This window comes from Didymosphaeria variabile (genome assembly GCF_027946475.1).
Source record: "Didymosphaeria variabile strain IMI 356815 chromosome Unknown scaffold_2, whole genome shotgun sequence".
In the NCBI taxonomy this organism is placed as follows: Eukaryota; Fungi; Ascomycota; class Dothideomycetes; order Pleosporales; family Didymosphaeriaceae; genus Didymosphaeria; species Didymosphaeria variabile.
In genome coordinates, this window is record NW_026611621.1 from 569,379 (window position 1) to 586,911 (window position 17,533).

General features: G+C 52.5%; 7 protein-coding genes across 7 annotated transcripts; 2 read left to right on the forward strand and 5 right to left on the reverse strand.

Annotated features, from left to right (window-relative positions):
* Nucleotides 1–464: 464 nt before the first annotated feature.
* N0V89_001873 (uncharacterized protein) lies at nucleotides 465–1,878 on the reverse strand (the record flags this gene model as incomplete). The annotated part of the gene is made up of 2 exons (XM_056210684.1): nucleotides 465–1,633; nucleotides 1,701–1,878. The coding sequence occupies 2 exons, from the start codon at nucleotides 1,876–1,878 to the stop codon at nucleotides 465–467; spliced, it is 1,347 nt and encodes a 448-aa protein (XP_056074157.1).
* Nucleotides 1,879–2,332: 454 nt separating this feature from the next.
* On the reverse strand, nucleotides 2,333–3,335 carry N0V89_001874 (uncharacterized protein; the record flags this gene model as incomplete). Its single annotated transcript, XM_056210685.1, has 2 exons — nucleotides 2,333–3,035; nucleotides 3,154–3,335. 2 exons carry the CDS (start codon nucleotides 3,333–3,335, stop codon nucleotides 2,333–2,335), a joined length of 885 nt encoding a protein of 294 aa, XP_056074158.1.
* Nucleotides 3,336–3,586: 251 nt separating this feature from the next.
* GPI14 (GPI mannosyltransferase 1) lies at nucleotides 3,587–5,047 on the forward strand (the record flags this gene model as incomplete). Its single annotated transcript, XM_056210686.1, has 4 exons — nucleotides 3,587–4,308; nucleotides 4,357–4,645; nucleotides 4,694–4,801; nucleotides 4,850–5,047. The coding sequence occupies 4 exons, from the start codon at nucleotides 3,587–3,589 to the stop codon at nucleotides 5,045–5,047; spliced, it is 1,317 nt and encodes a 438-aa protein (XP_056074159.1).
* Nucleotides 5,048–5,135: 88 nt separating this feature from the next.
* On the reverse strand, nucleotides 5,136–5,957 carry N0V89_001876 (uncharacterized protein; the record flags this gene model as incomplete). Its single annotated transcript, XM_056210687.1, has 3 exons — nucleotides 5,136–5,488; nucleotides 5,551–5,779; nucleotides 5,835–5,957. The coding sequence occupies 3 exons, from the start codon at nucleotides 5,955–5,957 to the stop codon at nucleotides 5,136–5,138; spliced, it is 705 nt and encodes a 234-aa protein (XP_056074160.1).
* Nucleotides 5,958–7,507: 1,550 nt separating this feature from the next.
* JIP5 (WD repeat-containing protein jip5) lies at nucleotides 7,508–8,828 on the reverse strand (the record flags this gene model as incomplete). The annotated part of the gene is made up of 2 exons (XM_056210688.1): nucleotides 7,508–8,432; nucleotides 8,485–8,828. 2 exons carry the CDS (start codon nucleotides 8,826–8,828, stop codon nucleotides 7,508–7,510), a joined length of 1,269 nt encoding a protein of 422 aa, XP_056074161.1.
* Nucleotides 8,829–10,315: 1,487 nt separating this feature from the next.
* N0V89_001878 (uncharacterized protein) lies at nucleotides 10,316–10,978 on the reverse strand (the record flags this gene model as incomplete). Its single annotated transcript, XM_056210689.1, has 1 exon — nucleotides 10,316–10,978. One exon carries the CDS (start codon nucleotides 10,976–10,978, stop codon nucleotides 10,316–10,318), a length of 663 nt encoding a protein of 220 aa, XP_056074162.1.
* A 1,755-nt stretch (nucleotides 10,979–12,733) lies between these two features.
* N0V89_001879 (uncharacterized protein) lies at nucleotides 12,734–14,379 on the forward strand (the record flags this gene model as incomplete). Its single annotated transcript, XM_056210690.1, has 3 exons — nucleotides 12,734–12,754; nucleotides 12,802–12,933; nucleotides 12,988–14,379. The coding sequence occupies 3 exons, from the start codon at nucleotides 12,734–12,736 to the stop codon at nucleotides 14,377–14,379; spliced, it is 1,545 nt and encodes a 514-aa protein (XP_056074163.1).
* Between the last annotated feature and the right edge of the window lie 3,154 nt (nucleotides 14,380–17,533).

Here is a 17,533-nt window from a genome sequence, read left to right on the forward strand (position 1 = left end):
AAGTACGCCAAAAAAAATCAGAAGCCAAACAGCAAAAATTACCACCTCCAGACATACTCCTGCTACTGTGATCTAGTGTTTGCCTCGCCCAAATGACAGTCTGAACGATGTTGTGTCCCAAGCACACTCCTCCAGATAATTCCAATCCCACGATGTTCCCCTACGTTGTAGTCATCCACCGTAGTGGGTAGTTTCGGACAGGACCTGAATGAAAGAAAAGAGTTAGCTTCTTCGACAGCCTTGACGTTGCAAATACGCTAAGGAGATGGCACATGCGGCCTAGAGACTCCTCAGTTAGTATCACGCGTTTCCGGTATGGCAACGAGCTGGTTGAGGAGTTGCGTAGCTCTCTCAGGTTTCGAAGTACGTTCTGAGCTCTTTGAAAAGAAGCTCATCCAGAGGGCAAGTGAAAGACCTTCTCGGCATGTGCGGTAGAGCATCATACCGCAAGGAGTCGTGCGCTTTCAGTTCGGTTCCCATAGCGTCCTGCGGCCGCCGCGAACGGGAATACCACGTGTTACAGGACGCGTAAACGAGTCAGGATCAATCGGCCTGTTGGGATCGTGACGAGGGGCTGGTTGTGATTGGAACACGGGTGCCGGTGGGACATAAGCTCCACCACGGCCCCGACCGGCAAACGCTCCTCGGCCACCACGGATAGCTCCACCACGACCACGAGGCGCAAGATTACCGCGACCACCGCGAGGAGAATGTTGCTGGGTCGTACGTCCGAAATCATTCGGGTCGAACACGCGCTGGCTGGCGGTGCCATTAGCGGGACCGCGAGGCGCATTCTTAATGAGCACACAATCCTCCTCGTCCGAGTCAATGCCCGGCTTGCTCACCGTAGAGTGACTGGACTTGGGACGCTGGACTGATTTAGGCTCCAGTTCCGATTCCTTCTTCATCGCATGCTCTTCGGTTTCCTTCTTATAGACGGTCAAATGATTCTTGAACTCTCGGTCCTCGCGCATGACAGCGTCACGAAGTTGTTCCAAGCGCTTGGCTCGAATGCCGAACTTCTGAGCTATAGTCTGTTTGGCCGGGTCGTTCGTGAGGAGGATGAAGTTGTCAAGAGCAGCATCGGGATTGCTCTCTTGGTGGATGCGCCATAAGATGTGGTTGAAAAGTGGACGGAGGCTGTGCGGGAAGCCATTCTTAGGCGATTTCTGACCGCGTGGGAGCTCGGTGCTGTTGCGCGCAGTGCGGGTGGGCGAGTCGACAACAGGTGTCACCTCGTTGTTGACCTGGGCCTTCTCATCAGTAAGTCCGCTGGCCGGAGCAAAGAAATCTGTCTCCGTGGTGCGTATAGACTTCGGGGACTGGTCGAGACTGCTCATAGAGGTGCCGTCGGAAACATCGAGCGCATTGAAAGAGCTCTCCAGATCCTCGCGGTACTCGTCCTCGTCGTCCTCGTCTTCTGAGGCGCTAGACTCCATGGAAAGGAGAGTTTCTGGCAGCATGAATTGCTCCACTTCGGCCCATGTGTTGTATGCTTCTTCAACACCCTCGAGCACGATCCGGTCGCCGATGGTTGGTGATGAGGTAACGTCGTCGAGCCATTTGAGGGCATCGCGGGCGTCGGCATTGTAGCGTTCTTGTCCAGTCTTGAGGTGGTTGAGCTGGGCGAGGGCTGTGTAATGTTAGCGTGAATCTTGGGAACAGGCGGGGAGGTTGACTGTGAAGGGGTACGAATAGACGTATGGCGTCCTGGGTTATCCATTTGCGGATGCCGTCGCGGGTGCTCTTCTTGGCGCCTGCGATCAGCGCCGTGTCGTCGACGATACAGTTGAATATCTTGCGCTTGGGCGGTTCGGGCGGCGCACGCAGGCGGCTGTCGTCAGGCCGAGGCCGCGGCGGGAACGTGTTGCGCCGCATGAGCGCGGCGGCGGTGAGTATAGCGAATGCAGAGTGATGCGCGCTGTGTTCGCGACAAGAGTGTGGGAGTGTAGTGGGTTCCTGTAAGAATGGCTGGGTGCGAGTGGTTCAAAACGGGCGTTTGTTGGGCGCCAGACCAAGGTTCTGCGAGGGTTGCTGCTGGCTCAGGGCGCGAGCATGCTGCTTGCGCGATGACTGCGCAGAGGCTGAGCGAGAGCGGGTGTTAGGATCATGACGCGGGTGAGCGATGCGTGAATCACTCGTGCAAGGTGAAGGTGCCGTGGGGAATGAAGGTGCTCAGCGTCATCTCCGCAGTGTGGGCAATCGCGGGAACGGGAAAGAGCCACCGCACCGCCACAGTGGCGCAGCTACCACACGCATGATTCACTCCTTCGTCGACTGGCGGTCTACATTGGATATATCTTCACAGCAGCTATCGCAAGAGGCGGAGAGTCTAGTAGCTTTCCACCTCGGGCCGTCTGTCTTCTCTCACGTCGGGCACCCATCCCTTAGGCCGCTCCGTACCACGGACTGTGAGACCGTATAATGCTTTTTCGACCTTGTCCACACACTCCCTCATAACATCCGCCTTCTTCCTAACGTCTGCTCCCAATTTTCCGCCTCCAGGCTCGAACATCTCGAGCTGCAGTCGCAGTGCTCGGAGATCCGAAAGGATGTTGCGCGGCTCCTCGGATGGCTTCGACGCAGGCGTTTGCTCGTCAACGTCCATCGTGTCGGCATCCTGGTCCTGGGGTAAGTCTTGACTAGTCTTAGCTTCCTTCTTCGGCTGGCCCGCTGGAAGTTTGCCGTTGGTAGCCATGGCCGTGATCGAGAAACGCATGAGCTCGCCCACCATGTCGAAAATTCCGAGGATGTAGTCCTCCGGGGTCAGTAGTACTGCTCCAGCGCTGCCACTCATCGAAGCTACGCGTGCTCTCGCGTCATCGTAGGATATGAGTGTCTGCGATTCCAGGTAATGATGGAAGCTCAATGCTTCCATGAACTCTTGATTGCCTCCCGTGATCTGAGGGTAGCGGAAAGCGTTTAGGCCTTGAACATCGGCAGCGATATGCTGATACTGGTTCTCAATGATCTCCCAGTACTGTGCATTGCCTTTGGTCACGAAAGCAGGAACTGGTTGTCCAAGCGTCCGCACCCTAAGTTTATTAGGGAGTATTCGTGATCAATTTCTGCGTATACTGACCGTTGTAGAGTGAAGATGCTACATATTTGGTCAGCAAAGAACCCTCGTTCCGTTTACACATATTAATTTACATTTTCTTGCTTGCGGCGGTGATGTCGCGCGACGCTTTGATAATCCTCTCACGTCGATCGTGGTGCTCGTCAAGCTCTGCTCGAAAGCCTTCGAACATCGGCATGAATGGCGATGCCGCCTGCTCGGGCTTGCCTGACTTCTCGTCTTTCATTGCTCCGTCTCGTGAGCGTTTAGGTCCCATGGTTGCAGGCTGCGCAGTGGGAGTATACGTCAAGCAAACATTCAGTGGCTAGCGGAAAGAGCGAGTCCTAATGCGGCATAGGCTGCTCGGTAGCAGATGTCCCTGCATTGCACTGTGTGGCTTTCCATCATCACCCTCATCCCGTTCCCACCACGTCTCGATTAGGGTCACGCCTATGTACCTGTGTTTCAGTGGTTTCTTTGATTGATGGTTTTGCTCCTGTCTTTTTGGTACCTCCATTCCGCCCAAATATGGCGCTCTCAGCTTTCTTTGGCAGTTCACAAGCTGTATTCTCCGCCGCCGTAGTTCTGAGAGCTGTCTTCCTGGTGTACGGACTCTTTCAAGATGCATATTCGCCCATGAAATACACCGACATTGACTATTTCGTCTTCACTGATGCAGCGCGCTTCATTGCACAAGGACAGTCACCTTATGCTCGAGATACGTACAGATATACACCACTGCTTGCATGGCTCATCTACCCAACGACATGGCTAGGCTTCTGGTTCTCCTTCGGGAAAGTCCTCTTCGCAGTTGGCGACATTGTTACAGGCTGGATGATGTTTCGCATTTTGCGAACCTATCACAACATGTCCCAAGAAAGAGCGTTAAAATATGCCAGCATCTGGCTGCTAAACCCCATGGTCGCCACAATCAGCACACGTGGTAGCTCCGAAGGCCTCCTTGGTGTCCTTGTGACGGTGCTTCTTTGGGCTGTATTGGCAAAGCGCGTTGCGCTTTCTGGCTTTCTTCTCGGCTTTGCAGTCCATTTTAAGATATACCCATTCATATATGCTGCATCTATCATTTGGTGGCTCGACGACGATCGGATCAAGGGTCATCGAAACAGCAGACCATCTCCATCTGCTACATTCGGGAATCAGTTACTGTCCTTCCTGAACCCACAGCGGCTTATTCTGGCTCTGTGCAGTCTTCTCACGTTCATGGTACTCAATATGATAATGTACCTCGCGTAAGTTATCGTCCTCACCATGAACAATGCGGTACTGACGGGAGAAAGATACGGCTGGCCTTTCCTTGAACACAGCTACTTCTACCACCTGATCAGGATTGATCATCGCCATAACTTTTCGCCCTATAATACCTTGCTCTATCTAAACTCTTCTCCTGGGGCCAATCAAAATGCAAGCGCTCAACCGTCTTTGGAGCTCGAACGACTGGCTTTCCTACCACAGATCCTGCTGAGCGCAGTTTTGATCCCTTTGGTTTTGAGCAAGAGAGACCTGCCATCGACCATGCTCGCCCAGACATTCGCATTCGTGGCCTTTAACAAGGTCTGCACAAGCCAGGTTCGTGTCCCGCACAGGACCTGTTTGCACGCACTAACAACCTACCAGTACTTCCTCTGGTATATGATGTTTTTGCCCTATTACCTCCCTGATTCAACACTGCTACACTCTCGTCCAGTGGGTATCTCAGCGCTCATTCTTTGGGTGCTCGGTCAGGTTCGTGCTCGAATGCATGTGCTCGACTGACAAGCTGACCAAGTGAAGGTATTCTGGTTACAACAAGGATTCCAACTAGAGTTCAACGGTTACTCGACCTTTGTCCCAGGGTTATGGCTTTCCGGCATCTTTTTCTTCATTGTCAATGTTGGAATATTAGGCATCATCATTCGCGACGTCAAGTCGAAAGAGCCGCACGGAAGAGAGCTATACGCGACGAGCAAGGCTACAAAGAAAACGTCGTAACTTGAGAAGTCTTAGGTTCATTAGATAAGTAGATACGTGAATGGTAACATTCCATCTTCACTCTTTCTCCCTCTCCCTCCATCGTCTTCTAGCATGTGAACACCGCAGGACCCGGCGCGGTGTACGTCTTCTGCCCACTGTACAAATTGTACAAGATTCCCGCATCAGACGCTTTATAAGCCCCAGGCAAGCTCACGCTCGCAGGCGTCTTGCTTGCAGATCCACCCGTAACATTAATCTGCGCACACTCCATATAGAACTGCGCACCACCAGAGCTAGAAGCACCATGCAGCGCAATCAGCTCGCCACGGAGCAAGTATTGTCCCGGCGCGATGCACTGCGGGATGGTAACAGTCTGCACGCCACCATTTGCAATGAGCTTGTCCACGCCCCATTTGCCGTCTGAGCCGAGACCCTCTTCTGCGATCTTGAACCAGCCAGCTATGTTTCAGTCAGTTTCAGTATTCCCGGGTCGTTCAAGGAAAGTATAGGAAGGCACGTACATCCAGGTCCAGCGTCCGTCTTCGCATCCGTGACCTTCTTCATGTACGCCATGACGGGACCCTTGTGACTCGCGTCGATAACATCGTTCGAACCGGAAGTGAGTGTATGGCGCCAGGTCAGTTTCGCAGTTGAACCGGCTTGGACGTTGATGACGGTGTTGGTGCTCTGGACGGCGCCGTTGGGGGCGCCGTTGCAGGCGATGGAGCTGGAGGACACGTCTGTGATGGGCTGTTGGGCGTCAGATCTTGGGTTTACGTGCAAAGGGAGTTTGAGTCGGCCTTACGCCATCGTAGGAGACTACTCGAACGCCGTCGCCTACTGCGCCGCTGTTGAGCGAGACAAAAATGGTGTGAGCGGAGGCGGTCGAGGCCGCGGCGGCAAGGGCGAGGGATGTGGAGAACTTCATGTTGGCTTTGGAAGTCGTGGTAGTGCTGCTTCCCTTCTTCCTTCCGGTAATGCTCCCTTTTATACAATGAAACACCACCGGATGATGATCCTAACCTCCCACGACACTATACCGCGGTAGCCACACACCTACACCCCAGACTCCATACCAAACTCCCTTATTGAGTCTACCGATCCCAGCACCCGGGATCTGTGGGAAGGCATCCACCAATTGCACTAGCACCCTACATGACTCCACGAGCCTCCAAAGCCACCGCCCTCTTTTCGAAGCGGAGCCACCGGTCCGTGGAGGCTCTCGTAGCACAACGTTAGATTAAGCAATATCGAAACCCCACAGAATGTTCTTCACATCTTAAGCGAACGCTGGCGTGGCCAATCCCAGCGTCAGAGATAGATTGAGGCGAACAGAACACCAAGAAATCCTGGGGTAAATTGCTTTAGACGGGAAACGTGATCTCCCTTGCACAAGAGTCTTGAGATTGCCGAGCGATGTAAAAGAAGGCCAAGAACGACGGAAGACGATTCAAGCGGGATGCGGATAGGCAAGCCGTGATCAGGCAGGGAACTTGAGGAAATTTGGAAAGACATTCGACCTAGAATCATTTTCGTCCTCGGAGCTTAGGATAGAACGAGGTTACCAGCAGCGAGTTCTGTGTACGCCTTCATTGCAAGTATTGATTGACTAGCAACAGTGCTCTATCATTTCTCATACGTTTGTGGTCAAATACCCAGTGACTAACATCCACAGGAGAAACCCCGACACTTTGACCTGTTTCGAGGCTAGCCCCGTCTTCATCGGCGTTGTGCTCGATGTCGTCGCGCTTCCCGCCGAATCGCAATTCACATAGTCAATAGTACGGATAGCCAGCCGAGCCAGAGCCATCGCATTGCATGAAGACATCGTTGTACTCCATATCGTCCACTGTTAGTGAGTGGTTTGGTTTGCTATCAGCTGGAGCATGCTCGCATCCTTGCTTGCATTGACGCATTGCAGTTGGAGACTGGTTGGTGAACAGCTAAATTGGCTGCCACATATTGATTGTTTGCATGTGTATAGGCCGGATTGCCCTTCTGTCGTTGGCCCACTTCGAGGGCTGACATGATTAGACTGAGCTTGCAAAGTCATTTTTATGCTTCAGCTGGCGGGTTGGCGTTCACCAAGGCTTTCAGCTGGAGCGGGTTTGAACATTGCACTTTACGGTTGCGAGAACAGTTGACCAAGAGAAACGAGCTTGGAAAATTGAGGTACTGTGTTCTTCCTACAGTTGATCGCAAATTAGTAGAGGTCCTCCGGTCAGTCCAGAAGCCTTTGCTGTGGTTCTCTATAAAAATGGTCTGTCCACCGCAACTCGTCTCAAGGGTTGTCCATATCGGTCTCTTCATCGTCCCATGCTACTGACAAACTTTCGTCAGATTTCGGACGCGGAACCTCTGCTCTGGTCCATGTCTCTCTAAACTGCTCGCGAGGATACTGCCCAAGTGCCGCATCTCCGAAGAATAATTGTAGACAGAGCAGAAGGGGAGAAAGCGCAGCCGTCCTAGCGAGACGTTTCAATCCAATCCAGAGAAGCCCAGGATACCGTGCTTTTGCTGTTGCTTCCCGCCCTTGCCCTTCTTCCTCTTCTTCCGCTTCTGCGAGGGTCGCTCATCATCGCTGCTATCATCCATCTCTTCATCGCTATCCTCGTCCTCACTATCACGCGAGTGCTTTGCCCCCGCGACGCCGTTTTCGGCCTCTTCTTCTTCGCGCTCCTCCTGATGCCCATATATGCTCGCTTCGCCCCATATTTTGACCATTCTGCCGCCTCCACTGATCATCCTGCCTGTAGCATCGAAGCCAAGACCAACCACGGCCTCTTTCTCCAACTCATCATGCGATAACTCGGCAATAACCTGGTTCGCTCCGATCTTGACAAAGCGCAGGGCACCATTGCCCAAGCCCACCGCGACTACTTTGCCGCCGGGCCCGACGCCTTGGGGCAAGAGTGCCATCGAGTCTATGCTCTCTCCGCCCCCAGGTGACCTGTCAACGGTGATGCGCTCGTCTTGGTCATCCCAGACTCCCCGTTCCCAGAGAGTCAGGACACCATTGCCGCCTCCGACAACGACCTTTTCACCGACACTGGAACCTTTCTTTGAAAGGCCTGAAACCATGACTGAGCACAAAAGCTCCTCTTCCTGATCTTCGCTCCGTACCATTACACCCCGTCGAAGGTCTGTGACAGCCACTGTGGTACCTCCCGTGCTAACCCATTGTTTACTAAAGCCACTCGTGCTTGCGGCGCTCGGTGGTAGCGGCGTGATGGACGAGATGTAGTCATCATGTGGGTGATGCGTTTGTTCGGGCTTAGAATTGGCTTTCGGGCCGAGGGCGCGGAGGTCGTAGAGGTGGAGCGCTGAGGAGTCGGTCCCCAGAAGAAGGGTCTGCGGTGAGAGTGCATGGATGAGGGACGGCGCGTCAACCGCATTAGAGGTGCTGCGCAGTGTTAGCAAGCCTGAAGGCATAGCAGTAAGTACTAATAACGTACGGATCAAGGGGGACAGCGATTTTCGCAACGACATTGCCGGTCGCTGTATCTGCAGCTTTCACGATGCCATCCGTGCCAGCTGAGTACAGTTGCGAGCCATCGATAGCAAAGGCTAGCGCACGGCAGCTGCCTTTGTGTCGTCGCGTTTTCCACGCAGTCTCTATATGCCCAAAGCCACTTTCTGAAGCTAAAGTCTCATCGTCGTCGTCGCTTGCGCCTGCAGGCAGGCGATACGTCTGGACATGGCCTGAAGAGAGACCAACAGACACAATTGGCTCCTCCGGATGGACCGCCTGAGTAAACAGGTCGTGGTCAAGCGGGATGGCGCATATGTTCTGGAACATGGCGCGTGGTGTTGTGCGCTGTGAACTCAGCAACGCTGCAACTTTTCTGTGGAGCAATCGGAGGTCGCAGCTGCCCGCAAACGGCGCCCGCAGATCAGGTCACGTGTCGCGCCTATCCCAGCTCGGGTTCTGGCCAACTGTGGAAGGTCCTTTCAGCCTTGCACCCTCCACCTAGAATTTTTCCGGTCAGTATAAGGAGAGACATAATCTTAAGCTCCAGTAAGAATGTCCAGCGCTCACTCAATTCTTTTTGCTATCGGCAGTTCTCTGTCCTTTGTCCGTCAAGCTCACTCCAATCAACACGAATGTCAGCTGCGGACAGCCATTTCAGTGCCCCTTTCAAGGCAACAAACTCTGTCAACGTTACGAGTTTTGTCAGCGGCATGCGTTGGCTGTAATTTGTGGTGGTAAGAGCACTTTCAGCTGGCTCCAAACTTGTCTCAACGTGGGTATACAGAGAAGTGCTGGGGATCCTGATCTCATCAGATGATGCAATACTAGCTGAGTGATCACCCTCGCGACTGGGTATACCTTTTTTAGCACATCAAACATATGTCTACATAATTGTTCATTACGCTCTGTAGCCCCTCAATCACCCAGCCGTCACACTTTCCGCTGGAGCAATCTTCGAGACTCCCACAGCTGTCTTCAACATGAAAATTACCCAGGCCCTGCTCGTTTCTACGGCACCTCTGTTAGCCTTGGCCACTCCTACCAAGCGTGCCTATCCTGAAACAATATACCTTTCCAACTGCGCTTCTAATTTTGGCATCTGGTCTGAAGTTGACTACTACGCCTCCGGCCACTGTTCCTCTGTCAGTTGCTCACCGAATGATCGACCGGATGATAGCTCCCAGATGACGTCTGTCACTGGAACCTCCTACCTGCACTGGGAGGGCTCACAGATGGTGTGTTGAGCCCCTATCGGACCACAATGCCCTTCTTGCATAGGTCTGCGAGGCGACTCTGAGTACATTTCAATTAATGCCTTCATCAGTCAGCACAGTTTCCTGACACGGCGTTCACGTTCACCATTGATGCGGACGCACAGAATCAAAAGAACTACATCAAAGTGGTAGTGGAAAGAACAAGTATCATGAGTACTGGTGCTACAAAGACGATCAGAGGACGTTGTACACGCTGAGTGGGAGTGGGTTCGGGGCGTATTGCAAGAGTATCTACTACTGCCAACAGAAGTAGAGGCAGGAATAGTGCGGACAGCCCAAGGACCCACTATGTACGGAGCTATGGGGTTATCAAGCCACGTATAGAGTAACACAACGAAGAGGAGCAGCAACTCCATGAATTCAGGTGTGCCCAAGAGTCTTGTCCCCCTTTGGGATAGTCACCCATTGGTCAGCGATACAGCGTCAGGCAAGAATTTTAATAACATATCAAAGCCTGAAAACACCCTGGAATAGACAGTCCGAGATCGGAATATTGAGAGCATCGTCCACCCGATCTTCATTTTCACGTAAGACGCTGGCTTACATTGCTAACCTTACAGTACTCCAATACACGCCCTCCAAACTCCTCAATAATAATGCCCCCTTCTTCAACCCAATCATACCCTGCCTAAAGCCATCCTTCTCCATCTGATCCATAACCTCCTCTAGGTTCTTCCTCTCCATACTGCCTACACCACCGTCCAACCGCGGATCCGCCTCCAGCGCCAAAGGCAGAACACCACTCTTCACAACTTCCGTTGAATTCCCACGCTTCCCGTTGCTATCCGAAGAGCACTTCAAGCTCATGAACGTCGGCATGTTCGTCGCTTGACCGGGGAATCGAAGCGTCTTGACCTGGTTTCCCGTGCATTGTGCATTCTCGAACAAGATGCAGGATCCATTCTCGTCCGGACCGATGGAGCGCGGGGAGTCATCGCCTGTGCCAGCGATGTGGCATTGCGTGCTGGGGGCGGTCCAAGCGCAGGAGCCGCGGAAGTTGTCGCCGGTGCAGATGTAGACTGCGCCAGGAAGGCCGCGGCGGTTCAACCGATGGCGTGTCGACGCGTCTTGACCTTCTTGGACGTCTCGGATTGGGAGGCTTTGTACATCGTGGCTGAAGCGCGAGGTTGGGAGCGCAAGCAGACTGTTTGGGAGGAGACAAAGGTATAGTGCGATGGCCGGAAGTAGGGAGAATTTGACCATTGTTTTGACCGTGTAAGGTTGCGATTTAGAAATTAAGACTGAGTATAAACAAGTATTGTTCAAGTATTGGTCAAGTCGTCGACCTAAGAGCAACGGGCACCGGCCCTGTGTAAAGAAATGAAATGAACGAATGAGTCAGGCCTCAAAGGTGCCAGTGTGCGTCGAGCACAAAGCGCGTCAGGTACGCCTAAGAGAAATGTTGTTGATAGATGACGTCGCAAGGGCGAAAAGGGAGACCGGCTTCGACTTCGTTCTCGTCTTCTGCAAGGGACATCTGCCAGAGATGGATGTTATTCGTTCCCAGCCCCATGATGACCAAAAATTGGTCAAGACTGTCTGCGCGCCGATGATGCTGTCATGTTGTCGATTCTGCCAAAGGAGTGTCCAGAAAGGGCGCAACGAGAGTTGCGAGCACGAGAAGTGATAAGAATATGGAAATTGGCTGGGGTTGGCCTCATGAAACGTGTTTGCGATGTGTGCGACCGCAGGAGTCGCACCCAAGAACCAATTGGTGTGGGGCGCTCACGACACCTGTGGACTCGAGTTTCTGACAGACAAGATTAGCTAGGATCGGCTAGTATGTCGCGTGTAGTTCGTCACGCCTAGGTGAGAGTGATTGCGCACAGTCGTAACGTGGTTACGCGGTGGTGCACAATACACAGTAATAGGTGATCGCCAGCGACCGGACGGATCGACAGGTACGCGGGACGACGGCATAAAGTCCGCTGTTGCGCAATCAAGGCTTAGGTGTAACACCGCATCAGTTTGGCTGGGCTGCGGGCATACCAGAATTCTGCCGCATCGGGTAATGACAACAATTGCAGGCGCTCTATAAAGACCGACCGTCTCCCATTCAGGCACAATGAGTCGACTGTCAGCCTCAACGTCGCGCAGCAAAACAACCTTGCGAAAAGGGAAAATTGTCCTGAAGCGGTCATTCTGAGGAAGAGTCAGGATCATACTGTGCGCGCACATGTATCATTCGCGTCCTTTCAGTAATGGTTCGTGTCTTTCGTTGAACGAATTGTATAAATTATCAACCTCCGAAAGAGGCAATCGGAGAGCGGAGGAAACTTCGCTTTCGATTGTCGCAGGTGTGTTCGCGTGATGTTGCCAGCGCCCGAGGGGCCGGATTGACGCCCACGTTCATGTTCACGTCAAACTTCAATGCGTTTGACGCTGGGCCGGAAGAAGCAAAGAAACGATCCCTAGGTTGGCGATGCGTTTCTTCGGGCGGAAGATTAAGATGACATCTTAAGACATCGTTTATTGCTTTAACAAAATACCTTGTCGAAGATCTGGAAAATCATTGTGAGCGATATATGCTTGCAAACTGCATTCTGATTAAGAGGGTCCGCCTCCACTTCGCTGAACAGCGAGATGGCGTCGGTGAGTTTCCCATAGCTTCGCATCGCGCTCGGTACCCGAATGATAGGCAGTGGCGATTGGAGGGAAAGACGGCTTCCAACATCCTGAATTGACATCTGCCTACTGATCTGGCGACCTGCTAAACTGCGATAAGATATAAAAAGCGCGGAGAGGAAGAGTGCTTGCTCACCCCTCGAAGACTGAAGTCATTTCTGGTCCGTGCGTTTAGTGCAAGCCCGGTTATCGGCGGCGCTCCCAGAAACATTCAAGAGTGCGGTCCAACACCTCACGGAGCATGTCAGCCATGTTCTAATGTCGAAGATAGCCAGGCAGCTGTGCCCGCGTAGACTCACCCCAGTTGTCCGCTCGCACCACAGTTTTCCCGTCATGGTGAAGCGCGACTATGCGGTAAGCTGCGAGAGCTCCTCATGAGGGCGTGTCTGACTCCCCGGCAGGCCGCCGTTGGCGCGCTCAATACGCTGCAGTCCAATTTCTCTATTGTAGACGCGATACGGAAGTCTGGAAAGGGCATGAACAAGCAGGCGATTCCGGAGATGATCGAGTGGTGTCGCAAGGTCGGTTATGAGGTGTGCGGCTCCCGTTCCTGGACCTTTCGTTCTAGCCGCTGAACTATGCTGTAGCCCTCCAATTTTGACGGATTGAAAGCAATACATATCGCCGGAACCAAAGGCAAAGGTTCCACGAGTGCCTTCGTCTCCTCCATCCTCGCTCAATACATCAAGCCGTCCTCCGAATCACGTACGAGTCCCACCAAAATCGGGCTATACACGTCTCCACACCTTCGCTCCGTACGCGAGCGCATACAGATAAACAACGAGCCTATTTCGGAAGAGCTGTTCACGAAATACTTTTTCGAGGTATGGGACCGGTTAGAGGCTGCTGCGGACGCGGAGAACACACCAGAAGGCGTGCCGACAAAGCCAGTGTACTTTCGGTATCTGACGCTTACGGCGTTACATGCCTACTTGGAGGAGGGTGTGGACTCGGCAGTCATTGAATGTGGCATTGGAGGAGAGTACGACAGTACCAACATCCTCTTGAAACCAACGGTTACGGCAGTAACAAGCCTGGGAATTGATCACACAGCTATGCTGGGATCCACGCTCCCTGAGATCGCATGGCACAAGGCGGGGATCTTCAAACCTGGAAGTGTTGCGTTTTCCGCTCCGCAGAAAGAGGAGGCTATTGCTGTGTTACAAGAACGTGCGAAAGAGAGAAATACCCAATTGCACGTTGTCGATGTACACCCAGATTTAGCCAGCAACAAGGTCAAGCTTGGTCTCTCTGCTTCTTTCCAGAAGATCAACGCCTCAGTCGCCATAGCCACGGCTGCTGCACACCTTCGCGCTCTCGGTCATACATCAATTCCCGATCCCACAACAACAGCGCATATTGAGCTCCCTGCCGAGTTTATCAAGGGCTTAGAAGAAGTCCGATGGCCAGGACGATGCGAAGTTCGCCGCGAGAGGAACGTAGCATGGCACATTGATGGAGGCCACACACTCGAGAGCATCGAAGTAACCGGCCAATGGTTTGCAGAACAAATGGCTGCAGCGAATGCCGCTCCGAGTGCAACAAAGGCAGCACCGCGCATCATGATCTTCAATCAGCAGACACGGGATGCAAATGTCTTGGCAAAGGCTCTCTATACTGCGTTACAGACCGGTATCACAGCGGATTCGACATCCCCTTTTACGCATGTCATCTTTACAACCAACCAGACATTCAGCGAGGGCTATAAGCCTGATCTTGTGTCCATGAACACGAACCAGCAAGATGTTGATACGCTGGCAGTACAGAAAGCTCTGGCAAAAACTTGGTCTGAGATTGATAGTACCGCTGATGTGAAAGTGTTGAAGACGATTGAAGAGGCTGTTACTGCGGCTAGAAGCATTGCAGGTGATTGGGCTAAAGAAGCCGGTGCTGATGCGGAAGTCATGGTGCTCATCACGGGCAGTCTGCATTTGGTAGGAGGGGCACTGGAGATGCTGGAGACGCATCCAGCGAGATGATGCGAGCCCTTGCAGAAGAGCCGCAAGAGAGACGGCAGAATCGAACGGTTCAACCTGCGCGCTGCTAGGAGGTAAAGCGCTTGGACAGCTTTGCGATAACAGCGTCTCCACACGTTGAAAGGACCATAGAGGATAATCCATTTCTCGGGCATTTCGAGATTGCACAATATATACCAAGATGCGCACTCATACTAGAGATGATCCCAAATCCTCGTTCGTTCTGAGGCTTCCTGGCGTTCCAAGGTTAGGTGAGTGGTACGTGTTGGTAGTCAAGGAAGGCGCGACCCTCGACTTCTCTGTGCTACCTCGCTTTACTTGGCTCAAAGTGATATGTCACCTGTTGTGACACTTGAGCCGTTCGTTCGCAGCAGCAGAGCGTTTGTCTCGCAACTTACGAACACTCTTCCGTCACCCAGACCTCGACCTTCTGCTCGATAACACGATCTGCTCAGCCGGCAATTGGATCCTCATACCTACTTTCCAAAAGCTTTGGGTCACTCATACTATGAAGCTCTCCCTTATCCTCTTCGCGGTTCTTACCGCAGTTACCGGGGCCAGTAAGCACATGACTGAGCAAGCAGCACATTCTTGTCGCGTCTTATTATGCGCATATCGCTCTACAATCTCCTGTCACAGTCTTGCCTATTCGAGAGGAACACTGACATCTTTGTAGCGCCCTTAAAGCAGGTGGGAGCTCAGCAGAGTCAACAAGAGCGTAGCCTAGAGCGTCGCGACCCCATTGCCCAGCACCACGAAGCACCGGGCAGGTCAGGCCCATGCAAAGAGTGTGACAGGGTCTACTTCGATTGCGCCAAAAACGTATGATCTCCCTGATCATGAAAAGTCTGATCTAACATCCTTTCTAGTCCGACTTTTGCCAACACCACCGCCAGGCTGATTGCCCGCGATATTGCGGCATGATAGCGTGCGAATACGAGTACCAGGATGTTAGCCTTTCAGAAATCACATTGAGATCGCAGTCTCTTGCTAACATAGCCCAGTGTCACATATGTGGCTGGAACGATTGCCCGTACATGAATGCTTCGCAACCCGAAGCTCAGCCGAACGGTGTTCATCAGGGTGAAGCTCGTCAGGTTGGAGCTCATCAGGGTCAAGCTCAGCAAGAATCGACTGTGGAGCATACTGAGGCTTCACACATGCCTGACAACGAGGTCGAATCTCCGCACAACACTGACCTTTATGACGGCAAACCCGCGACCCGAGCGCAACGAGATCTGGATGACATGAACGTTATCGCCCATCTGGATCACGTTAATGAAGCTGGCGCTGACTGCAACTCATGCACGGACCACTACAATCAGTGCCTCGGGGCCTGTGGTGATTGGTGGTCACCTAATAATCTTCCAAAGGAATGCTACCTATACTGCGAGATCGACACTTGCAAATTTCAGGACTGCAAGAAGAAGTGTCTTACGTGGTCCCACTGTTAGCGAAGGGCGATTCTGGTGGCTGGAGCTGCAACATGAGCTAGTTGATTGCGCAGGATGGAGGTGCATGCAATCTGATAGCTCTAGCCATGAGTAGTGAACTGTAATTGTGCACCCTTCAAGCGGCTGGGTATCCTATCAACTTCTTCCATCACGTATGGCGCAGCTTGTCGCGGCCTGAGTGTGAGCAACGTCATAGTCCAGGCTTGTAGACATTCTCCAGCCAAACATATCGCTTCTCGTCAACGTTTGTTGCATCATAGCCTCCGCGGCCACTAGCTTCAGGAACGCGCTGATTGCTTGCATTAGCACGACGCAAGAACGGCCCGCTCAATCGTACCCGAGGTATGGGCACTGCTTGTGCAACATTCAATCGAAGTACATCCCACTAGAAGGCACAAAATCAAGCATATGCGTGTCTGTCGCCGCACCCTGCTCAGTTGCGGTGCCCCCATATTTTTAAACCCTGTTTTGAACAGCTAAGCGCTTAGTCAAGTTGTCTGTAAACATTCGCACTCGCGATCTTTCAATTTCGGCTCCCCGCACGTATTGCTCGGCCACGGCGCAGGGGTTCAAACGAGGCGGATCGGCGGATCAAAGCCTCTTTCTCGGCAGCGCTAACCGAATACGAAGACAGTGGCTTCCCGACATGGACTAGCTCCAATCTTTTGGGCAACGTCGAGACACCGGTGAGTGGGCACTCGCGACTCGATCATCGTTCTCTCAAACAGCTACTCGTGATTGCTAAAACTATCCCATCATCAGCTTCAAAGATGCTGATTATGGCTTCCCATCATCACTAGCTGTGGTTATTGAGATGGCTACACCAAATGTAAAATCCAACTACGACCGATACGAATTCAAGTTTCGAGCTGGACACATATCGACAACTGGATTATTAGCAAGAGTCTCCTCGGACGCTTGAAACTTGACGTTTCTAAAAATTCATTTTCGCAAAGGCGCTAACACTGGTCTTGTGAAGGGAACCTTACCTCGGGCTCGTGCAAAGTCCCACACTTCACCTTGTAGCAACTTTGTTGAGTGCCGGTTACCCATTCGATACCATTTGTCTATCGTGGGCGCGCTTGCTTGCCTTATAAGTATCGAAGATTGGTCATGAAGCTCTAATGTGAAGCTCGAGTTCACGTAACGCTACAGAGCAATCGTGGAAGATCACCCTTCGTCTGCCAACAGATCTTCATCAGCGAGCCAGCGCACACTGTCACAGCCGACCCCTGCTGGTCCCGTGTTTGAACCCACAGTCCCAGTATTGGCATCGTATGCTAGCCCTTGACTCAATCTTCTTGCTATTGATTCACAATACGAAGGTACCGTTTCACACAATGCTTGCCTATCATGGGAAGAGGCTCGCTTTCGGCAGCAACCGCCCCATTATGGATCTTTGTTGGGCAATATGAAGCCTGCCTCTCTTTGACACAAGTCGTGTGGCTCTTTTTCCCAGTTCTCCAGTTCATCACAGGCCCCGAGGGTCTTTCTTCTTTTCGTCGTTCCCTAAGCACACCTAGCTCCCATGGCTCCACTCAGTTTAATTTGCTTAGCTTTATCTTGCGTATTTTACCTGGTTTGGAAGGCCGTCGAAGTATTTCGTCGTGACAGAATACCGTCCGGTCTCAAGAAACTTCCCGGCCCCAAAGGTATGGTTCATACACTGCGGGCACCTACCCTTTGCTCCGGCACTCATGAGA